The sequence below is a fragment of the Callionymus lyra genome, chromosome 13 (assembly GCF_982586985.1).
Source record: "Callionymus lyra chromosome 13, fCalLyr1.hap1.1, whole genome shotgun sequence".
In the NCBI taxonomy this organism is placed as follows: Eukaryota; Metazoa; Chordata; class Actinopteri; order Syngnathiformes; family Callionymidae; genus Callionymus; species Callionymus lyra.
In genome coordinates, this window is record NC_141830.1 from 7920864 (window position 1) to 7944088 (window position 23225).

Genomic DNA, 23225 nt, shown 5'->3' on the forward strand with positions numbered 1-23225 from the left:
ACAAACAAGTATTTTTATTTAAAACATTTTTCTTTCAGAATATTAATTTATAACGTATTTAAAATGTAATCGTAATGATTATTTTGATGTTATTATTATTGATATTTTGATATTATTATTTATTATTTTATTGAGGTATATCCACATATCATATTGAACTGCTTAAATTTTAATTTGTAATTGAATATTATTAAAATTGAAAGTTTTTAAAGAATTGAATTACATTTTTTTTCATATATACTGTAAATATTTTCAAAATAAACGTTTTTAGCAGATATTTTTCAAGACATACGGTTTAAAATTGGTAAATATTCGAATGATTAAAATGAACTGTAAGTGAATTATTGAATTAAAAAAAGGAAACTTTCAATAAACAATAATTTAATTCAATTATTGATATACACATGATTTAGTTCAATTATTGAATAAAAACAAATGTATTCTTTCAATATATATATATAAATATATATATATATATATATATATATATATATATATATATATATATATCCAATATAAAAGTTAAAGTTTCAACATTTTGAATGTAAGACTAAACAATTTAATTTAATTTGAAAACCAATAGCGCAGAGTAAGTTCAGTTGCGGTTACAATAATGTATTGTCTTGACAATAAAATGCACATTATTGGAGTTTATTAAGGCAAATATTTTGTTAATACCCTCAGTGCGGGCGAGATATCTTATCTTTATCTTTAAACCCTCTCGATTATTCTAAAACATCAGATAATCAATTATTTTTTAACATGTTGTATCAAACGCTTTATTATCAAACCCTGAAATACACACACGTAAGCAGTGTAGTAGATTGTTACTACGGACTACAATACCCAGAATTCCTTGTAAACCGTGACTCCCTGGCCGGATGTTGATGATACAGCGAGGAACTGGTGTTGCATTCAGGCTCCCAGGTTTTTCTTCTATTAAATATAATCTATTAAATAAGAGAAGCGAAAAAAAAGGTTTCGTTACGTGCCGTGTTGAACTATTTCAGTTTCATATCTGTTTAATTTATTAAGTTTATGTATATGGACATTATAATATGTAAATGTTGTTTATATTTATCCTTCGATTTATTATACATTTGATATCTGATCAATTTAACTCAGATCACCGAGAATAAATTCGTAATTTTAAATTATACTTGTCCCCTCCTAAATAAAAAATATATAAAACACGTTTTGTTTCAATTTGCACGATATTCTTCCGCTTTCTTGGGCGTCGAAAGCCTTGAAAAGGAGGATTTCCGGGAACCTATGAACGCATCGCAACTCAAACGTCAAGAATGTTGGTCAGTAGATGAAATAATCTGTGGCGAGAAAGACGGAAGTTGTTCTCATGGACGGACACGATGACCGGCGGTCAGTCTGTTTCTTCATCCTAGTTATTCATGTTTTTAAACCATCTCTAGTTAAGGTTAAGGTGGGCGAGGTTACCATCTCAGCTAGCGTGTTTGCTAACAAGCTAGCAAGTGTTATTGTGAGCAACAACAACATCAACACAGCTGTGCTCACTGTCTGTTGATTTAAACACAATGTCATTGTTAACTACACAAGTTTGGAGTTAAATACACACATACTTGGCATATTTGCTGAATATTTAAATGTTTATTTTCGAGAAACCGTATGTATTACGTATATTTATAAAAGAAAGTCATATAATAAGTGTTTTATACTATGCTCCTATTATTTAATACTCATAAATTGTTCATATTCTGTTAATTTTCTTTGTCTAGTTATAGCTTTCCAACAATTGTGTTATGTATTTGGTTTTATACATCCATCTGTTTAGGTTGAATATATTTATGCAGACATTTGTCTTACAATTGCATGGCTGCATGTGTTTTAATATCGTATTCTGTAACATATATGCTGTGGTTAATGGTAATAGTTCACCCAAAGTTCTCAAATTTAACAATACTTGTGTTAACTCAGGGTAGGGACACACTAATCTAACAGAGTGTCAATGGGCAGTAATGTAAGTAAGTAATATTTTGTCAGAAAAACTGTTCACAAAGTTTCACAGACAAAACAGTTCAATAGCAAAAGAGTCAGACTCACACCAGCAAGAGATTGTTCTTCACTCCGGAGGGAACAGCAGAACCAACGCGGAAGTTAGCTCGCACCAACTGTCCAACGAAGGCCTTGCGTCCCTCCCTTTTTATTCAGTTTGTTACAAGTAAAACATATTGTGGAGGTTACATCAAAAGCATTCTCTTCTGCTCATCCCCCCTCCCAACTTAGTTTGTCCTCAGTAAGATTCATTGTGCAGGTTACATCAGAGCATTGGCATCAGCAGTTCACAACAGTCTTACAGATGACACTCAAGGTTAAGGAGTATCCCACCGTTATCTGTTCACCTTCCGTCTCCCAACTCGTTCCCTGCTCTTTCACTTGCCCTTGCTGACCCCTGATGGGATATATCTTGTGAGGAGTTTCAAAACACATACACATTGTGCTTAAGGCAATTAGTGATTTCGAACACATATGCATTTGTGGTAAAGAAGTGAACACATTAATATTGTGATAATGTAGTAAGCAGTTTAAAACACATTAATATTGTAATAAAGCAATATTTCTTTCACATATTTGTTGAGCGCTTTTCTAGACCAGGGTAACAAAGCGCTTAAACAATCAAAAAAATACCCAATAAAATAACGTCCCTCTTGTATTAAAGCCTTGACATGGAAAATGATGTCACAACACGATCTGGAGCTTATAATCCATACGTTTGTGTTTCTCGTTTGGACCTTTGTAATAGTTTATTTTTGTGTCCAAGCAAGAAGGAGTTGTCTCGCCTGCAGTTCAGTTAATACAAAAACTCTGCTGCGAGAATTCTGACCTGCTCTCGTAGAAGAACTCACATTCCCCCCCGATCCTTAAAACTCTTCACTGGCTTCTCAACCCTTAGTCGACATATTTTGCAAGTGCACCTATTTGATTTCGTTTTTTTAAGTAATTTAACAAGTTAAACGTGTTCATAGCAGACATTTGTGTAGCATATTTAGTTTAAACCTAATTGCAGAAACTCGTTTTTCAACTACTAATTGAACTCCTTGTTTGTCTCTTACCTAACCCACAGGTCATGCATGCAGCCGGGCCTGAAATAGTGAGTTATCTCCACCACTGACTTTGAACCGCTCTCACTCGGCGGAGGCTCGACCTCCTCCGTATCCTTAATTTCTTCCCACCGCCCCGTCCGTCCCAGAGTTCCCTTATGTTAACTCTCCTGAGCATGTTTTACTATATCTGTCTGCGCCGACGCTCCAGGAGTGGGACTCGAGGTGAGGCGCTGACCAGTCGGCGTGCCGTGGAGTCTGGTCAGCGGGCCGTGATGCCGGTCAGCGTGGAGGTGGAGCAGTACGCCAAAGAGGTATTGGACTTCAGCTCTCACTACGGCAGCGAGAACAGCATGTCCTACACCATGTGGAACCTGGCGGGAGTTCCCAACGTGTACCCCAGCTCGGGGGACTTCACCCAGACGGCCGTGTTGAGGGCCTACGGGAGGTGGTGGGAACAATGTGCCAGCGCTCCTCCACCTTTCCGCACTCCCAAAGGTTTTTACAGCCAGGATTATATAGAGCTGGGCTTCGAGGAGCCTGTTTACCCCACAGCTGTGGAAGTGCTGGAGACCTATTACCCTGGAGCTATCGTTCAAATTCTGGCCTGCTCGCATAACCCCTTCTCCCAGACTCCGCCCACGGATGTCAGGTAACAATATTTACCAGTAAAAAAAAACATACATTTGTAAAAATGTGTTTACATATTGTATGTTTTCATTTTTCACTCTTTATATTTTATACAATAAATACATTTCTAATGTTTAAATAAATGAAGAATGATCTACATTAATAATTGCGACATTTTCGACAAATAGATATATATTTAACACACAAAACCTAGTAAACTGGAAAACCTTTGAATAAATATGTTACATTAACACAAATAGAGTTGTGTATTGGTAATAATCTGGCAATAAAATACTTATACAGGGGCAACTCTACGATTTATTGCAATAATGTATAAAAAAGAAACCATTTTGATTTGTTTTGAAACCAAAATATGTTCAAACATCAGTTTTAAAAGCTGCACGAGTAGACTGTATCCTCTCGTCCTCAGTCATAACCAGGATCTCACAGGATTTGAATGTTCCTTTAGCTGCGGCGGACGTAATGACCGCTGCCATCTAGTGGCTGGAACGTGAATCCCTTAAAATATGTTGCGAATAATTAAAATTAATTAAAAAATATATATATATTTTTTTTTTTATATACACGCTTTTTGTATCTTAAACTATAATATAACCAAGATCAAAAGTAAATAAAACTTATCTCCCACTTAATGGTTGATACAATTGCCTTTCATACAATAAACAAGTTATTTATACCTAAATATTTTAATAAATTCATTTATTTCCTCATGTCCAGATGGGAGGTGCTGTGGTCAGGGGAGCCCACCAAGGTGCTGACCCCTCAGGCACGCCAGTTTTCGCCAAACATCAAGCACATCAACTTCCCCACCAACCTGCTGCGTCTGGAGGTCAACAGTTCTCAGTTGGACTACTACACAGAGTTGGACGCCGTGGTCCTGCGAGGGGTGAAAGAAAGGCCGATGCTGGCGCTTTACAAGATGCCGGTCATCGACATCAACGACCTGAGTGACAGCGAGGAGGATCTGTCCGAGTTGGGAGGTCTGTTCAGACCAGGAGGACTCGGAAAACACGAGTGGACGGGGAATGGATACTTCGACAAACTTCCCTATGAGGTGAATTAGAGACACTTTGCTGTGTATTTGATTTTATTTGTACCTCGAGACAGGACCAGATGGAATAGATTATCATCAGTAACTTTTACTTTGTATCAGAGGAGGAAGATCGCAGAAGAAGAGGGAACTTTCATTAATTTAAACCACCTTGAGGCCTTTGAGTGTCTCAGTCTTTGAAGTAAAAAAAACAACAACTCACTAATAAGGGACTCATGTTTACGACATTTCGTTTGTTAAGCTCTTAAATTAAGTCTGAAATTCAAAAGGAATTCAAAATGTTGTTTTCTATAATCAATTATTCAAGATAACAACTTTTTTATTTAGTGTGTAGTATCATAAACAACACCTGCATTATATTGTAACTTTTATGTTAACGTGATGCAAGTTCCCTCAGCAACACATTAGAAACTAAATTAAAATTGACCAACTTCAACACGGATTAGATTAAATTTATTCAAGCTGCTTAAGCAAAGTAGTAGCAAATTAATAAGTACATTTCTCAGAAAAAAAAGTATTTGTTTGTCACATAGGAAATATTATTTCAATGCAATATTATATATATATTTTTTTATTTTCATAAGGTTATAAGATGGGAATCAAATTTGTAAAGAAGGTAATTTTTTATACACGCGTCCCTGTTATTTTTCTTCTGAAGTATAAAAGAAAAAAATAATACATTTGTAATTAGTTAATAAGTCGCAATATATGTACTTGCAGTTTTAATGTCAGAAATGTAAATGTTTTCTGGAAGTATCCTGGATGCTTGATCACCTTGCATACTCATAATGTATAATTTGTGTAACTAGTATAAATGGGTTCTTTAAAATATATTTAATTCAATTAAATAATTCAATTAAAATAAAATATAAAAATAAAATATATATACTGTATGTATGTGTGTGTATGTACACAACTTTTTCAGTTCTTTGGAAACATGTCTTGTTAAAAGTAAATAAATTCACACTAATGATGAACACTGTCTTGGAACACTTGATCCAGCGCTCACAGGCTGACGCAGTCTTTTGGGTGTCGTTCCCCGAGTATCGTGTTTTTTTGAAGCGTCAAAACTCTTGACACTGCTTCTCTTATCTTCTCTCCAAACCGCCGCCATCACTCCCCGCAACTGGTGTTTATTTCAGAAACACAATGCGGCTATTATCCCCCGAGCCGACAGTCGCTGTTTACTGTTAATTTACGGCAACCGCTCATTCATTCCTACTCCTCGGAACGCCGAGCAAAACAAGCCTTATCACTGCTGCGATCATCCTGACGTGAGGGTTTTGTGTCACAACAAACTGCTATTAAGATCCAACCATTAGTGGGATGCAGGTGTGTTTTTCCCCATAGTTTACTAGTTTATCCAGACCCCGGGAGGTTCTTTGTTCTTTAATCATTCTGCTGCTTTCGCACAAGTCACTGATTCTTTGTCTCTTTCTCTTTTATTTGTCCTCTTCCTTACGATCTGTCCTCAGCTCATTCAGCTGATACTGAGTCACCTGACCCTTCCGGACCTCTGCCGTCTGGCCCAGAGCTGTAAGCTGCTGCACCAGCACTGCTGTGACCCGCTGCAGTACACCCAGCTGAGTCTGCAGCCCTACTGGGCGCGCCTGAGTGACGCCTCCTTGGGCCACCTGCAGGGTCGATGTACCCTCCTTCAGAGGCTCAACCTGTCCTGGACGGGCAACCGCGGGGCTCTCACCCTGAGCAGCTTCAGCAGGTCAGATTCTCCAGCCGGCCAAAACGGGCTTCGCAAAGACACCTTGAAAATCCCTTGAACATTCTGGAGGGAGGCCTTTGAGTTGCTTTTTGATTATCTTAATTTTAGGACTTAAAGGACGATTTAAAATCCTTTTCGAAAGTGAGCTTTTACGTATTTATTCTGGTTGTACTCAGTGATGCTTCGTAGTCCGGAATCTCCCGTAGTAATTCTACGAGGCCACCATGTGAGGAAGTACTCTGTAGTGCTGACCTTGAGTGTCAAGTTGTCTTTAAAAAAATTATTTAAAATACTATTATTTTTATTACTTTATTAGGCTCCGTAGTGTAACTCAACAATGCTTCGTAGTATTACTTCTTTAGGCTTCGTATTGTAGTATTACGCTACGAGGCATCATAGTATTACTCCTCGATATTCCTTAGTATTACATCATAGAATTACTCTGTCAGACTTCGTAGTATTACTCTGTCAAACTTCGTAGTATCATTTTCTTTCAGGCACTGTAGTATTACTTCTTCAGGCATCAAAGTATTACTCCTTCAGGCATCAAAGTATTACTCTTTGGGGGCTTGCGAAGAATATTAGCGTTACTCCTTGAGGCTCCTTAGTATTACCCTTTCCGACTTCGTAGTATTACTATATCCAACTTTGTAGTAGAACTCTTTCCGACTTTGTAGTATTACTCTTTCTGACTTTGTAGTATTACTCTTTCTGACTTTGTAGTATTACTCTTTATGACTTTGTAGTAGAACTCTTTCCGACTTTGTAGTATTACTCTTTCCGACTTCATAGTATTACTCTTTCCGACTTCATAGTATTACTCTTTCTGACTTTGTAGTATTACTCTTTATGACTTTGTAGTATTACTCTTTTCTGACTTTGTAGTATTACTTTTTCTGACTTTGTAGTATTACTCTTTCAGACTTCGTAGTATTACTTTGTGAGGCTTCATAGTATTACGCCGCGACTCGCCATTATTATTTCACAAGGCTCTGTAGTATAACTCTGCAATGCTTTGTAGTTTTACGTCACAAGGCTCCGTAATGTTACTCAGGAGGTACGATAGTATTACGCTGTTAGGTACCGTAGTGTTTCTCTGCAAGACAACGTGGTATTACTCGGCGAAATTCCATAATTGGGATTAATGCTACGAAATGTTTTACTATAACTCAGCAAGGCTTTGCAGTATTCTGTACAAACATTGTATTCATAAGCCTCCCAAAGTAATACTACGAAGTTTCTGTAGTATTAGTGACTATGGAGCCTCTTGGAGAAATACGTAGGTACTGTGCTTCAACATATTATTAACCTTTGTGTATAAGGATTCCTCAACATGTGGTCTCCTTTAAAAAAACAAAAGAAAGAAGTGTCAGTCGACCATCGTTCCTCTTCTGATCCACAGCTTCATGAAGGTGTGTGGCCTCAGCATGGTTTGCCTGGAACTTTCCTGCTGCCACTTCCTGAACGAAGCCTGTCTGGAGGTCATCAGCCAGGCGTGTCCAGGCCTGCAGCAGCTCAACCTGTCCTCCTGCGACCGACTCCACCCGCAGGCCTTCACGCACATCTCCAAACTCACTCGCCTCCGCAGGCTGGTCCTGTACCGCACCAAGATAGAGGTAGGCCCGCTTGGAGTCCTCACAACTGCAGCCAGTCACAAATGAAGGAAATCATAGTGGATTTGTGTCAAACTCAATGGCGAGTTCTGTCTCTTAATCACACATTTGAGTCAGGAATCATAAATTATAACTTGAACATAGATGTTTCGCTGATACAATTTGTTTATTGCGGGTCTTATGTTCTGAACCATAGTGGCGCCAACACTTTTGTGTTTAAATTAACAACATTTATTACACAACATGTATGTAGACTTGCAAACTCAGCAGTGCATATGAGGTCCATAACAACAACCCTCTCGGTACCGGTGATGTGAACGGCTCCCATCATGCTTTGCCGCCCAGCAAGACGACCACGGCTCTCACTTTTGACATGGACGTACAATTTAAATGTACTGTAGTGACCAATCCACCCTCACCTAATAGAGCAATATATATATATATATATATATATATATATATATATATATCTGACATATGTGTATGTATGTATGTATATATATATATATATATATATATATATATATATATATATATATGTACATACATACACATATGTCACAGTACATATTGTAATCCTGTAGGATCTGGAATCCTACTAGTACAGATTGGAATTCCATGATTCAGTCTATTTTCCAAAACATTTAGATGTAATTCAGATTTCTCCTATTAAAAATGGAGATTGTACTGGTAGAATTCCCATTTGTCCTAGGACAGAATATTCAAATCCCAATACAGCAGCAGGATTCCAATCTCTCCTAGTAGAGATTTGAATTCACTAGTAGAATCTTGAATCAGATTGGACAGATTGGAATTCCAATCTCTACTGGTAGGATCTGGAATCCTGAATAGTACAGAATCCTACTAGTTCAGATTGGAATACCATTCTGTACTAGTAGGATTCCAGATCCTACTGGATTCCAATCTGTACTCTGACATATATATGTATGTATGTAAATAATTTATAGAGCGCTTTTCTAGACCAAGGTCACAAAGCGCTTAAACAATCAGAACAATACTCAATAAAATATATACTTAAAAGATCAAGGTAACACTGAGAACAACACAGGAGTTCCAGAAAATCAAGGAAAAGCCTGAACAAATAAAAATGTCTTAAGATGTTTCTTGAAGGAGTCAGTAGATCATCAAATTTCACTATAAAATGTAGTACCGTGTACAGAATAGACAGGCCAGGTGAACCATGATCTATGGATGTGAAAAGAGAGCTAAGCCAAAAGTAAGGCAAAGTTCTCGGTATACCAGCCGTCTCTACTTTCACCTATGGTCACGAACGGTGGGAAGATGAAGACAAAATCTTTTTTTTTTTTTGCGTGATAGCCTGTTTGGATTAAGTTCCAGCGTGTTTTCGTCTGTCCTGCTGATGATCTAATATTTCTATTGTTGCGTTTAACAGGAACCTGTACAAGGCGTTCTCAAGAGAGCAAGCGTTCGGGTCGAGTCTTGTCCGAAAAAAACCGCAGTCTAATGTGTTTGACGCTGCGCCTGCGGTCGCTCGTCATGTTTCAGACCGCTGTTTCTGGTGGTGAGGTGCTCGGGGTAGAGTTACCGCGGTGGTGAAGCGAGGCAGCGCGATGTTGTTCCCACTGATGCAGACGCAGCCAGCCCCGTGTTTGTTTGAGACCCCGACATCTCATGCTGTCATTACCCTGTCACGGCTCTAATTAAACGGCTAGCTGGCAGCGCAGAGGCCTTTATGAAGATGCCAGCAACCCAGCGCGGCACATGCACACAAAAGGCTTCACTTTCATGTCTGACACCTTTCCTCGCCACACGTGTCGCCAGCTGCAGTGTTCAATTCCCTCGTCTCTATCTAATCCAGCTGCAGTGCCTCCGGCGAGGTCTCTTCCCCCTCGGCTGCTCCTATCGCTGTCATGTATTATGAAACTTTTATTAGTGCAGTCTCAGTAGTAGGGGTGAATATCCACGTAATTAAATCTCAAGTTAAAAAAATATATATTACCGTATTTTCCGCACTATTAGGCGCACCAGATTATAAGGCGCACCTTCAATGAATGGCCTATTTTAGAACTGTTTTCATAAATAGCGCGCACAGTCGGATAAAGTCAAACTTTATTAAGCGGTCTGACAACTCCGTGCACTCCCATGGTAACATTGTTCAAATGATATTTAAAAGGCTTCAAGCAGCAGCGCGTGAGACTGGTGTTGTGAGCAGACAAATGTTGAGTAAGCAGCAGTGAAGTTGAGCGCATGTATGACAGCTATAGCGCGCGTGTATGAGTGGTTGAACGCACGTGTATGACTGGTTGAGTGGGCAGCAGTGGAGCAGGAGTGATTTTTAGTGTACAACAACCAAGACACACTCGCTCAAACAGGTGGCAGTAATATCACTCCATAGACACACAGCACAGAGTCATGGAAGTGTTTGTAAATACCCACCAGGTAATGTTCATATTTAAGGCGCTCCGGATAAAAAGGCGCACTGTCGTTTTTTGAGAAAATTAAAGGCTTTTAGGTGCGCCTTATAGTGCGGTCAATACGGTAATGAAAATATTGATGCGGCATCTTAGTCTATAATGTTGCAACATGTGCTGATTTAAAAAAAAAATTAAAATGTCAATATATTGTGTCCATAACAAAATCTGTGATTGTAGACTTCCCTCTTTATCTTGAAGGTTCATCCCTTCCTCCTTCTCTCTCTTCCTTGTTGTCTTTGTGATTTAAATCTGTTTTCATTTAATGAAACGGGTTCTTGTCGTTTGCAGCAAACGGCCATTCTGAGCATCCTGAGCTCCTGCGTGGAGCTCAGACATCTGAACCTGGGGAGCTGTGTGCGGGTGAGAACTTTGAGTTTTACCGTTTTTATTTTATATACGCTCAGAGTGCTCGATAATGTGTATCGTCACAGTACTGTTCAAGAAATATTCCGGAAAACAAATGAAAATATTGTTTAATCATCCTTCACTTTCCGTGGTTGTTGTGTTCAACTGGTGACTCACCCACTGCTTTCTCTCTAATACATGCAAATACTAATGAAGCATCGAAGAAATAGTTTGTTTTTTTTATACTGCAAAAAATATTTGTTGTTTTCCGTGTTTTTCATAAAAAGTGTCATTATCTTATAATGAAGTTCCACAAGACTTGATAATAGACATGCATGACTCCTCACACACAGATGTTTGTCACTCTTTTGTAAAACTTTCATAAGCAGCACTTATTTGTTGATGATAGATCATGTTTTCATAGCATTACTGTTTGTGTTCTAAAATAATAATAAGAGGATGTGGTGATGGACTCCTTGTAATGGGTCCATTAAGCATTATGAAAACGTTGTATCCTATCTACACAAACTGTGGCAGTAAAAAAAAAAAAATGATGTCGACCTAATTGCTAGTTTGTGTTCTTTTGTTCTCTCTGTCTCACTGTTGTGTCGTCGACTGAAGCAACACTTTGCTCTGGATAATTGTGCGACTTAACAGATTTAAGTCTACACTGACTTATTATAATTGGACAAAAGTGTGGACTTCTTGAACACTTGGAAGTGCCATATCCACAGCTTCCTTTTCATCAAGTACTAATACATACTCATTTACAATTAATTCAATTCATGTTAGGCACTATACGGCTTCTACTTGATATTTACATACCACTATATGTTTAGTCCTTTACAACAACTGTATAGTCTCTAACACGATACTTCTACTTCGAGCATCTTAAATGGTTATTATATTATCGTACTATTTCACTGCCGCTTGTTCTTCACGTGTAATTTATAGAAGCTCTCTACAATGTCACCAATTATATATTGGTAATATTTTACCATAACACGTGTACTGTCCTGATACTACTACATCTGGTTCTCTATAAAACCATATATCATTGTTTTGTTAATATGCTAGTGATGCTAGTGCTTCCGCTACTGAAGCTCCCGCTACTGAAGCTCCTGCTACTGAAGCTCCTGCTACTGAAGCTCCTGCTACTGAAGCTCCTGCTACTGAAGCTCCTGCTACTGATGCTACTGCTACTGATGCTACTGTTACTGAAGCTACTGCTACTAATGCATCTTAAACTGATACTAATGCTACTAATGCATCTGCTACTGAAGCTACTGCTACCGATGCTAATGCTACTAATGCATCTGCTACTGAAGCTACTGCTACCAATGCTAATAATGCATCTGCTACTGCTACTGATGCTACTGCTACCGATGCTAATGCGACTGATGCATCTGCTACTGAAGCTACTGCTACCAATGCTAATAATGCATCTGCTACTGCTACTGATGCTACTGCTACCGATGCTAATGCTACTAATGCATCTGCTACTGAAGCTACTGCTACCAATGCTAATAATGCATCTGCTACTGCTACTGATGCTACTGCTACCGATGCTAATGCTACTGATGCATCTGCTACTGAAGCTATGTCCACTGATGCTAATGCTACAGATGTATCTGCTACTGAAGCTACTGCTACTGGTGCTAATGCTACTAGTGCTACTAGTGCTACTGCTACTGGTGCTAATGCTACTGCTACTGGAACTGAACACGTTTTAACATATTGTAAATATTACTGTCATTTTATTTACTTTATGGCGATTAATTTGAGGTCAGTCTAGGTTGTGTTGAAGCCTCAACTTCTATGTGACAGTCTTACGTTTTATTTTTTGTTGTTATTGCGCATATTTCCAATAGTATTTTCATATCTACATCTTAAAGCTACTTTAAAAAAATTAAGTGTAGCCATTACAAGCATCTATAATCTAAGGTTGTGTCAGCTTCAAAATAAAAAGTGTAACCGTGTGTGCAGATCGAGGACTATGACACAGTAGCTACTATGCTGGCTGCTCGCTGTCGGTCACTGGTGTCTCTGGACCTCTGGCGATGCAGGAACCTAACCGACCGGGGCCTCAACGAGCTGGTCTCAGGCTGCAGGTAAACATCTGAACCTTTTTGGTGAGGCGTCAGATCTTTGAACGTTTTTTTTCCTGCTTCTCAGATTGTTGGAAGAGCTGGACCTGGGCTGGGTTCCCACGCTCCAGAGCAACACGGGATGTTTCCAGCATCTCGCTCGCGGTCTTCCTCGCCTGCGGAAATTCTTCCTCACCGCCAACCGCACCGTCTGTGACTCGGACATCGAGGAGCTGGCGACCAACTGCCCGTCGCTGCAGCACCTGGACATCCTGGGTAGGTCTAGCTTAAAGGTTCTGTGTGTCTAAAAAGTGTGTGTCGGATGTTCAATGTTCGACTCCTACACGTGTTTTCGCGCAGGTACGAGGTTAGTTAGCGCCGCCTCGCTGAAGAAGCTCCTGAAGGCGTGTCCCAAACTCCTGCTGCTGGACGTCTCTTTCTGCTCCCAGATTGACATGCGGGTGGTTCTAGAACTCTCTGGCCTTTATCCCAACCTGTCCATCAAGAAGAGTTTCACACACTGACCTCAGCTCCATGTCTAAATCCAGAGGAAGGATGAAGGGTCAAGACTCATAAGTGATGGTAACACCCCCCCACACCCCCACCTCAACACACACACACATAAACACACTGAACTCTGGGTAATGGCTGAAAAGGTGTGACTTTTTTTTAATATTTTAAGATATTTATGAATCAGTGTTGCTGCTGTGACGCAACGAAAAGAAAAGAAAACCCTCGTATTTATTATCAAGTTAACAAAACCTCTAATATATAAAGATTTGACAGCAGAATTGTAACAAGCTGCAAACATCCATTTGTTTTTCTCCATTCTGACATGTTTTTACTTTAATTCACTGGATTTAACGGCTTCATAATTATTTTTATTTGATTCGGTTGAATAACTTTTCTGTCCTGCGTTTCATCAAATTCTTCTTTTTCCTAATCAAATTACATGTTAATGAACAATTAATATTAATCACTTCTTTAATCATTTGAAGACGACTTCAGTTCCACCGTCTGTAAACAAAATATTGATTCATTGTTCCAATAAGTCGTTATTTTTTTCATCTTTGACTATATAATAATCTATTATATTGATCCTACAATATTATTTCTATCAATGTAAAAGCAGCTACTGATCCTCAGTTGTTTTTTTCAATATTAATTGAATCATAAATCACGTAAATTAACAGATTTAAATGAAGTTATTTGATTGTTCATTAACTAAAGGAAGCAAATAATGAATACGAAGGCATTAAAAGCATCAGTTCAAATATGAATCCTAAGTAAAAGTAGTTTATTTGAAATCAAAACGTTCTTGTTCTTGGGCATTAACTAATGTTGTTTTTGGTTTTATATTGTTGCATTCGGAGCGTAAAGAGATTTCTGTTAAAAGGAAACTCGTCAAGGGGCGACTTGTGTTCGTTACGGTAGCTGAGCTGTCGATCACTTTTTTCTGAACGGTCGCCATTCTTCCGAGCACTCAGGACGTCGTGTTCTCCGCTGATGTGATGGACATTATATCCATGCTGACAGTATTCCGTCTTGTTTGACTTTCAAGCGTTTTGTCATGTCCAGGGATGGAAAAAATTACTTGAAATTCTTGGTTATTTGTGCCTTATCGTGTTTCAATGTGGAGCTTTACACAACCAACAAGATCCGAGTATATATAATAATAATAATAATCTCTATTTATATAGCGCCTTTCTAGACCAGTCTTAAAAAATTAAAAGTGACTTGAGGTCAGCGAGGTTGATAATTATGCAAGTATTTTATTTGAATTTATGATTGAATATTTTTCTGTGTGACAAAATAATTGGACTTTTTTCATTACGTTTCTCTGACATGACGAGTACAAAACATAACTTTTTCATCCATTATAACAAATTAATTAGAAAAAGCTAAAAGAAATCTTGATTTTTATCAGTTTTTATAATATCTTAGATTAAATGAAGCACAAATGAGAAGTCGACACCGTCTCTTACTTCCTGAAGTTTTTTTCTTCTAACGTGTAGAATCTAATTTGTGTTTTTTAATGATGTGTGAACTGATTTTTTTGATCTTAAATATTTATCTCTGGTTATATTTTGTTTTGTTTCTGTTGGATTAAGTTTGTTTCGTTCATCAAGACTTTGTAAATACACAAATACATTTCCGTAACAGAAACTGCCACAAACGTTCATTTAAAATAAGCGTTTCCCACTTGTAATGTGCGTTTTTTTTCTGTTCAGCCCTGAGATGATGGGATGTATTTCCTTCTCTTTCTCTCTCTTCACTGGAATGTGTGTCTCACCTTTGTGCACTTTTCTTCTTCACTTCCACCAGATCTGAAATAAACACGAGTTGATATGGCGTCTGCTGCTGAGTTCTTTCCTGTCTTTTCAGTGTTGGTGTCGCTAAACCTCTCCTGTGTGTGTTCATGTCTACACATGCTGTTGTGCGTCTGCTTTCTCTCTCGCTCAGTTTCCAGTTACAGCGTCAGCGTTTTTCTTAACCATTCTCTTCTGTGTGTTTAACTGAGAAACTATGTCTCTGTTTTGTCTTTGTTTTTCCCCTTCATTCTTCTGTTCATTTATTTTTTTTACAACGTGTTCATTGTGTATGTTTTGCTTTGTCTTATATGTCTTTAAGTTTTTCCTGTTTTAATGTTTGTATCTTGGAACAAAACGAAGTGTGAAAGAATGTAACACAATTACAGTTCTACGTCATTTGGTGCTCCGCCCTCTAACTGCTTCGCTACTGGTTTAAAGGGCTTCGCACCAATTTGTTACTCAGAGGTTTTATATTCTATCCTAGTTTCTCTTCTTTGTTTGTTTCTTTAACACGTTTTAACATGTGTGTTTTGACTTTATTATTTATTTACACCTACTATAACTACTCAATGAAAAACAAAAACTTGGGGTGGATGGCCTCGCTTTATTGAAGAAGTCCCAGTTCTCGGACACACAAGGTCGTCAGCTGACCGTCCAAGCATAATCAGAGTTGACAATAGATCAGTACTGATCCAGACACGTGTTGTTGTGGGCTGTCTCTGGACTGGTCTTTCTTCTCCAAGATGCAAGTCTCTCATCAGTACCATGTTTTGAATGTATTACTTCATAAATTTCTCCCCCGCCTGAAATCTGTGCGAACGAAAGCTTACGGGAGCCCATTGCTGTAATCACGCCCCGCTTTGTTTGTACAACGATTCCCTTGGAGGTGGAGACTTCCGGGATTGATGACGGGTGGTGACCAACCATGATGCTAGGCCAATCACAGCAGAGTGGGTGTGGTTATGGTAAACAAGATTTCAAAGTGTTTTTTTTAGTGGGCGGGGCTTAAGCACATTTTCTAATGTAAATATTTCAATGAAAAGAAAAGAAAAGAAGACAAAAAGATCGTCATGACAACTACACTAACTTTCCTGTGTCGGCTCTTGATCATTTCTTTTTTGTCATCACAGATAATCACCTTCTTACATTAAACTTTTCCCCCTAAAAACAGCAAATGTTTTCCCACCATAACAATCAGGTTCCAGAGGCAGACCTTGTCTAAATGTAAACATTCTGTCTCAAACTCTTTTTTTTTTTTTTTCCTGGTCTCTCGCTTCTGCTTCCGCTGCTAAAAAACCAACTCACCTGCTGCCATCACACTCTCCAAGTCTCGCTCCCTCGTAATGAAGACGAGTCCCGTCTCTCCACCGTCTTCTTCGCCTGCAGCTTATTATTATTTTTTTATTCGGAAGGTTTTTGAAGCGGCTGCAAATGTCAGCGCCGGGTTTTTTAAGAAATCCATCTAAGCACTATTATCCCCGGCGTAGTCACGTCAGCGGTGTTTCCGCTCCGTAAGTCCAAATCCAGCAGGATAACGGTTCCTAGTTCCCGCCGCTCGTCCTGATTACTGTAAACAAGTGACACCGGCGGGATCGACTTCCTGTGACGCCGCTTGATACTGTCGTCGCGGGGAAACTCTTTCTTGTGGCAGCGAGACTGGAACTTCTTTAGGGGGAAACGTGGTGTTGTCACATGGTGCCAAAGTCAGACACGAAGAAGATAACAAAAATTAGACGGATGAGGTTCTCCTGTGCTGTATACTTGTTGCAGCAGAGCACCAGACGGTGATGGATGTGACCAACAAATGATGACTTTGTGCTCATTTTAAGGCTTTTTCAAGATACGTTAGATTTGAAATGACTTGAAAAGAGTTGTCACAATGTTACACAGTTCTGGTTACATGTTGGAAATACTAACATGTGAAGGTATGAAGGTTTAAATGTGTTTTGATGTCACTTTTTGTGCGTTTTTGTCAGTACTTAAGTTTGTCTGTTCCACCTCTTTCCTCTCTTTCCTAATTATTGTAGATACAATATTTGTAGTGAAGAATGAAAAAATAAAAGCATTAAATAAAAGCATTTAATAAAAAGGATAATAAAACAAATTTTAAAATGGATTTTAAAAATATAATATATAAAAAATATGTAATAATGAATGAAAATATTATGTTTCAGAAGACATTACATTATTATTATTATTATTGAGTGTGTAAGGTTTTAATGGCAAAACAAATCCAAATAAATAAAAAATAACAACATAATTCAATAGAATGGAAAATCAATCTAATGTTTAAAATGAATACATTAAAAATATATATATATATATATATTATAATTATTGACGTGGTCAGTGTAAGGGTTGGGTCTGAAAAATGTATAAAAAATGTAAATAAATAATTAAAAGTCAAATATATACATTTGAATAAATATGGAATACTAAAAATAATATTTTAAAACATTTTAAAGGTAAAAAATAAAAGTGGTTAGAGATGGTTTGTTTGAGAAAATAGAAATAAAAAATAAAATTTAATTAAAAAAAAAAACTAAATAAAAAGTAGATTGGTTAAGGTTATGTTCAGGTGGGGAACATCAATTCAAAATGTAAAATAAAAATATTAAATGAACAAGTTCAAATAAATAAAACGCATATCAAGAAAGCAAAAACATAAATAGGCATTTAAAAGTTAAATAAGATTGCAAGTTAGGATTTTGGAACAGGCAAACCAATCTTAATGAATTGGTGTGAAATGATGACACGTGAAACAGGAAATAACTACAGAATAATCCATTCACTGTAACAAACAACTGTATTCTAAATACCACCTGTTGAAACAGTAACTGTGAGGGATAAAAATAAAAGTATTCTGAACATGTAACTTCAGTAACTTTGTTACTAACCAACATTAACCTACAAGTTGTAATCCATTCTGAACCTACGACTGTTTAGATAGAAAATCCGTTTGTTCAATGTCATCTGATGGAGCTCGACCACCTTCAACATCCAAATGACGACAGATTAAAACCGTCTTCGTCCTCACGGGCGATGAACTGGTGTCACGAACAGGCCTTATAGCAATTACATCCGCAGTAATGATGCAGCCAAGAGGAGACACGTCTCGGCCCAGCGATCAGCAAAGTTCATCTGAAGTTATAATTAAACAATAACTTGTTTACAAATGAACGCACACACGCCTTTGTGTACTTTGGTGTGCACAGTGTAATTAGCTGCGATGCAACCGAGTGAGATTGAAGAGCAACAATGTCAAATGGAGGAATGATGTTCACTGATCTGTGTTTGCTTGTGTGTGTGTGTGTGTGTGTGTGTCTGTGTGTGTGTGTGTGTGACATAGCAAAAGAAAAATACACAATTAAACCCAAACTAGACTTCAAGAAAAACCTTAATATCCATATATATATATATATGCTTAGTCAGCAACACTTTTTGTGTTTACATTCACAACAGTTATTCAAGTGTTTTTAAGGCTTTTATATTTGATTCATTGTCATTCCAGGGGGACATTTTTATGGGGAATCTACACACGTAATAATACTATACTTGTGAGGTATTTGTTGGCAGAACGATTACATTTAAATGAGATTTAATTTTACTTTTTTTTTCCATTATTTAATTCAGCGTTTTACTACTAGATTTCATTCATTTAAAAACAATATTGCTTCCAAATTCGTGTTGAAGGATCTTGTTGTTTTTTTTTCTTTTACACACGATAACAACCTAATCTTAACTGCAGTATGTCTTGAAACATTTTAATTAAAATAATTATTTTTCTTATAATTGATTGTTAATTTTCTGCCTAATTCCAAAAAACACACATACTTGTTAAAAGGTTGTGTTTCGATGGGAATTTCACTGGGCGTTTGAAAAACGATCTTTTCTTTGAACTAATGCACATGTTTGGAAACACAGCACCAACCGGTTTAACACACATAGACAAGCAAACTGTTGTTGTCCACGATGCCGATAGATGGCGCTCGAGCACCAACCTTCCACGCCTGGAACATCAACAACACTGTTTATCTCGTGAACATTCTTTTGTGGAGTTGCTCATGATATTAACTTCAAATGGTAAACGATCTAATGGACGTCAGATTAAAATCTGTGACAAATAAAAGTGAATAATAAAAATGGAGTTTCGCGGTTGTTACTTGTTTTACCGATGAATTATTTTTAATTTCTATAGTCATTCGAAATCTATTAAACATTGACGTTTATGTAAAAATTGCCAAGAAGATATTATAACAAGAAAATAAAACTAATTTAACTTGATTTGAATATAAATATGTATTTAACATGTCACCATTGCATTGATTTGTTGAACACTTGCCTTTTTTAACGTAGCGTAACACACACTCACACACACACATATATATATATTCTCTTTAAATTCTACCATCGAGATATTCAATGATTATTATTTTTTTTTAAGTGAACGTGGTTAATTATTCAGAAACAAATATATAGTTGCGTTTTATTTATTTTTGCTGCGACAATATAAATAAAAAGAAAACTCTATTTTTTTTCATAAATTAAACCATTTTCGCCTTTTTTCATCTTTTTGGATTTTTTTTCTAATTTAATGTATGTTTTGTTTGACCGAGTTTTACAAACATTTTTGGTTCATTCCAAGCAGTTGTTGACAATAAACGTGTTTCGCATTATCGACAATTTTCTTGTGCAAAACCATGACAAACAAGAAGATGCATGTAGTCTGAACGTTAGAAAAAAGCAGTTTAATATCAATCCCATTGTTTTTAAAAATGTGCAAGTCTGTTCATGAGCGATATTTTACCACATCGGTGTTTTTAAACCAACCAAGTTCAAAGTAACGTCCAAAAAAAACCCCCAAAAAACAAACTGTTATTTCTTTACAGGAACAAAGGATTCCTGTTGCTACAATTTTACATCCAACAACTTGAATTTGCTGAGAACGTTGAGTTGATTCTTTAAAGCTACTCAGAAAAAAAAAAAAAAAAAAGATTTGATTTCTGAAGGCAAAAATAAATCTAGGAGGAGGAGAAGAAAGAAAAAATAATTTAAAAGATAACAATAATAATAATAATAATAATTAAAAACAAGTTTCTAGACGTTATTTCGCCGCCACGGAGGAGAAACGGTGTATTTACATGACAGTGGCGTCCAAAATAAAAATATCTCTTTCTGTGTCCTACGAAAACAAAACAAAAACAAACCAAAAAATCATTTTCGGTGAAGTGTATTCCATATATTTCCCGCTCTGTGTTTTCTATAAAATAAAAGCCGTTGTAGATAAATTACAATCTCAATTACAAAGCTAAGAAATTAAATAAAAAGTCTATGAGCAGCCGACAACACAGACAAAGATGAACAAAATGGCTGAAATGAAGTGAACGACGACGACCTAAAAAAAAAAACACCCTGTCAACGATAATAACAAAAAAAACAAAAACATTTTGATTAAAAGCTGTCATATTTGGACGTCAAATAAACATGAAAAGAAACGATTTATTCTAACGTTTTTTTTACGATTCATTTACTGTAACACGATTATTAATCGATTACTTCGGTTGTAAAAAATGTATCGTTCATTTGCATTAAATTATTTAAAAAAAAAAAGGAAAATGGATGACGAATTAAAAAAACAAAAGAAACGTGTGTATGAACGAACTGTTCGTCTAAAAAGAAAAGTGCCCAAGTGAAATCATAAAAAAAAAGACTTAAAAAGTTATACAATATTTACAAAAGTAGCTTCAAATGTTCCGAGTGTTTCTATAAATCCCATTGCAGCGTGGAAAAAGTGATTTATGGTGGAGGTCACCCCACAGGGTTCACGTCACTCAGTTTTCAAAAAAGGAAAAAGAAAAATAATTTTAAAAGAAGATTATTTGATCTGCAGCAGCAGCTCTCGCTGGATCCCAGTTTTACTCCATTATTGTGGTCCTGACTCTCCTCCAGTGATGCTTCTCCACTGAACGGCCATTTAGCTCGGAGGAGGGGGGGGGGGATTTGACGGAGACCCCCCCCCCCCAAAACCACCACCACCACCACCCTCACAGTGCTGGGGCTCGTATCCACGGATCTGATCCTGAGTCGGTGGACGGTCCTGGTCCTGGTCCTGGTCCAGCCACCTTCTCCCTCCACATAAAAAAAAACACTCACAACTGGTCCAAGTGTTTTTTTTTTTTTGTGTGGGGAAAAAAATGATATATATATATTAAAAAAAAAAAGATCTCATGGGGTGTCACTGGACCGGGGTTTGGACCCCGTGGTGCGGCGGCGTGTCCCCGTACACGTCCTCGCCCCCGGGCAGGACTCCTCCAGGAGGGGTCATGCGCTTCTCCTTCTGTCTCCTGTTACAAAACCAGACCCGGACCACCTCCTTCTCCAGGTGCAGACTGTCCGCCAAGGCGATTATTTCCGACGCCGCGGGTTTAGGGCACTTCAAAAAATGGCTCTCCAGAGCCCCCTTCACGCTCACCTCGATGGACGTCCGTTTTTTCCGCTTCCTGCCCTGCGCCGCGATCTTGTCCAGGCTGGTGGGACTCCCCGAGGTGGAGTCCGCCTCCTCCAGCCACTTGTTCAGCAGGGGCTTCAGCTTGCACATGTTCTTGAAGCTGAGCTGCAGGGCCTCGAACCTGCAGATGGTGGTCTGGGAGAAGACGTTCCCGTACAGGGTGCCCAGGGCCAGACCCACGTCCGCCTGCGTGAAGCCCAGCTTGATCCGGCGCTGCTTGAACTGCTTGGCGAACTGCTCCAGGTCGTCCGAGGTCGGCGTGTCCTCGTCCGAGTGGTCGTGGTGGTGGTGGCTCCGGTGCTGCTGGCCGTGCTCGCTGAGGTGCGGGCTGTGGTGCTCGTCGTGGGGGTCGCGGAGGCTGTGGTGGTGCAGACCCTGGTTCTGGTTCTGCTGCTGGAGCCCGTTGACGCCGAACCCCGGCTGCGAGTAGAGGAGGGTCTGCCCGTTGCTGCTGGCCATGGCGGCGGCGGCGGCGGCGGCTGCGGCGGCGGCGGTGCTGGTCCTCCACGCCCGCGCGTCGTGGTGGCCCCCCTGGTGCACCAGGTGCGGCGGCGGCGGCGGCGGGGGTCTCTGCTGCTGCTGCTGCTGCTGCATCTCCTCGCGCACGGGCTTGATGTCCTGGTCCTGGAGCGCGCCGCCGGTGGACCACGGGGTCGCGTCTCCGTGGGACAGCGCCGTGATCCACTGGTGCGCGTGGCTGCTGAGCGTGTGTCCGTTGCCCTGCAGCGTGTAGTCGCCCTGCAACAGGCTCTGCGCGTCCCGGTACGCCGAGACTTGCTGCATGCCGCCGGGCTCCGAGTGCACGATGGAGGCGCTGGAGGTGAGGATGCTGTAGTGGTTGTTTGACGCTGCGGTCGCCATGATGCTCGGAGCCGGACTGGTCTCTCTCATGAGAAGGACGCTCGCCTTTGACGGACTCGCTGCCTTGCAGGGCGGCTTCTTTTTTTCTTTTTTTTCCCGGGCGCCTCTGCTTGCCGAGAGGACGCCGAGGTGCACCTGCAGCCGGGGCCCCGCCCCCCCGTACCCCGCGCGCCCATTGGTCGCGGAGGGGATGATGGACGTGGTCTCCCGGGGCAACGGCGCGCTGATTGGCTGAGGGAGAGTCTCTGGTAAAAAACACGCTCGCTCGTGTCGAGCTCTGGAGCATCTTCTTCTTGGACGCGGAGAGTCGGAGGAGAGAAGCGTGGAGGGACGGAAGCACCGGAGCAACTGTAAGAAGCAGTTGATTTTACTTTTACTAACCGAGGCAGACTGTTAGAGTAGAACCAGCAACTCTTGTGTCATTTTTTTTTATAGGCCGCTTTGAAAGTGTTTATCAAGAGACTTATTCATACATATTTAATATTAAAACTGTTTGTTTGGTCGTGTCTAGAGCTCATGCATCAACAAACAAATGTTCATTTAACCA

General features: G+C 39.1%; 2 protein-coding genes across 2 annotated transcripts; one reads left to right on the top strand and one right to left on the bottom strand.

Annotated features, from left to right (window-relative positions):
• The first annotated feature begins 1240 nt into the window (after positions 1-1240).
• fbxl4 (F-box and leucine-rich repeat protein 4) lies at positions 1241-15349 on the top strand. The gene is made up of 9 exons (XM_087805356.1): positions 1241-1377; positions 3098-3726; positions 4443-4779; positions 6252-6496; positions 7899-8112; positions 10854-10925; positions 12897-13021; positions 13086-13273; positions 13358-15349. The coding sequence occupies exons 2-9, from the start codon at positions 3233-3235 to the stop codon at positions 13519-13521; spliced, it is 1839 nt and encodes a 612-aa protein (XP_087661482.1). The 5' UTR covers positions 1241-1377; positions 3098-3232; the 3' UTR covers positions 13522-15349.
• A 5227-nt stretch (positions 15350-20576) lies between these two features.
• pou3f2b (POU class 3 homeobox 2b) lies at positions 20577-22734 on the bottom strand. Its single transcript, XM_087805372.1, has one exon. The coding sequence runs from the start codon at positions 22706-22708 to the stop codon at positions 21545-21547; it is 1164 nt and encodes a 387-aa protein (XP_087661498.1). The 5' UTR covers positions 22709-22734; the 3' UTR covers positions 20577-21544.
• Positions 22735-23225: the final 491 nt, after the last annotated feature.

Excerpts from the sequence above, each read along its gene's own strand:
- fbxl4 (XM_087805356.1), top strand. The coding sequence starts at position 3,233 with ATGTTAACTCTCCTGAGCATGTTTTACTATATCTGTCTGCGCCGACGC. Across the intron at positions 3,727-4,442 it reads ACTCCGCCCACGGATGTCAG|ATGGGAGGTGCTGTGGTCAG; the intron begins GTAACAATATTT and ends CCTCATGTCCAG. Across the intron at positions 8,113-10,853 it reads TGTACCGCACCAAGATAGAG|CAAACGGCCATTCTGAGCAT; the intron begins GTAGGCCCGCTT and ends TGTCGTTTGCAG.
- pou3f2b (XM_087805372.1), bottom strand. The coding sequence starts at position 22,708 with ATGAGAGAGACCAGTCCGGCTCCGAGCATCATGGCGACCGCAGCGTCA.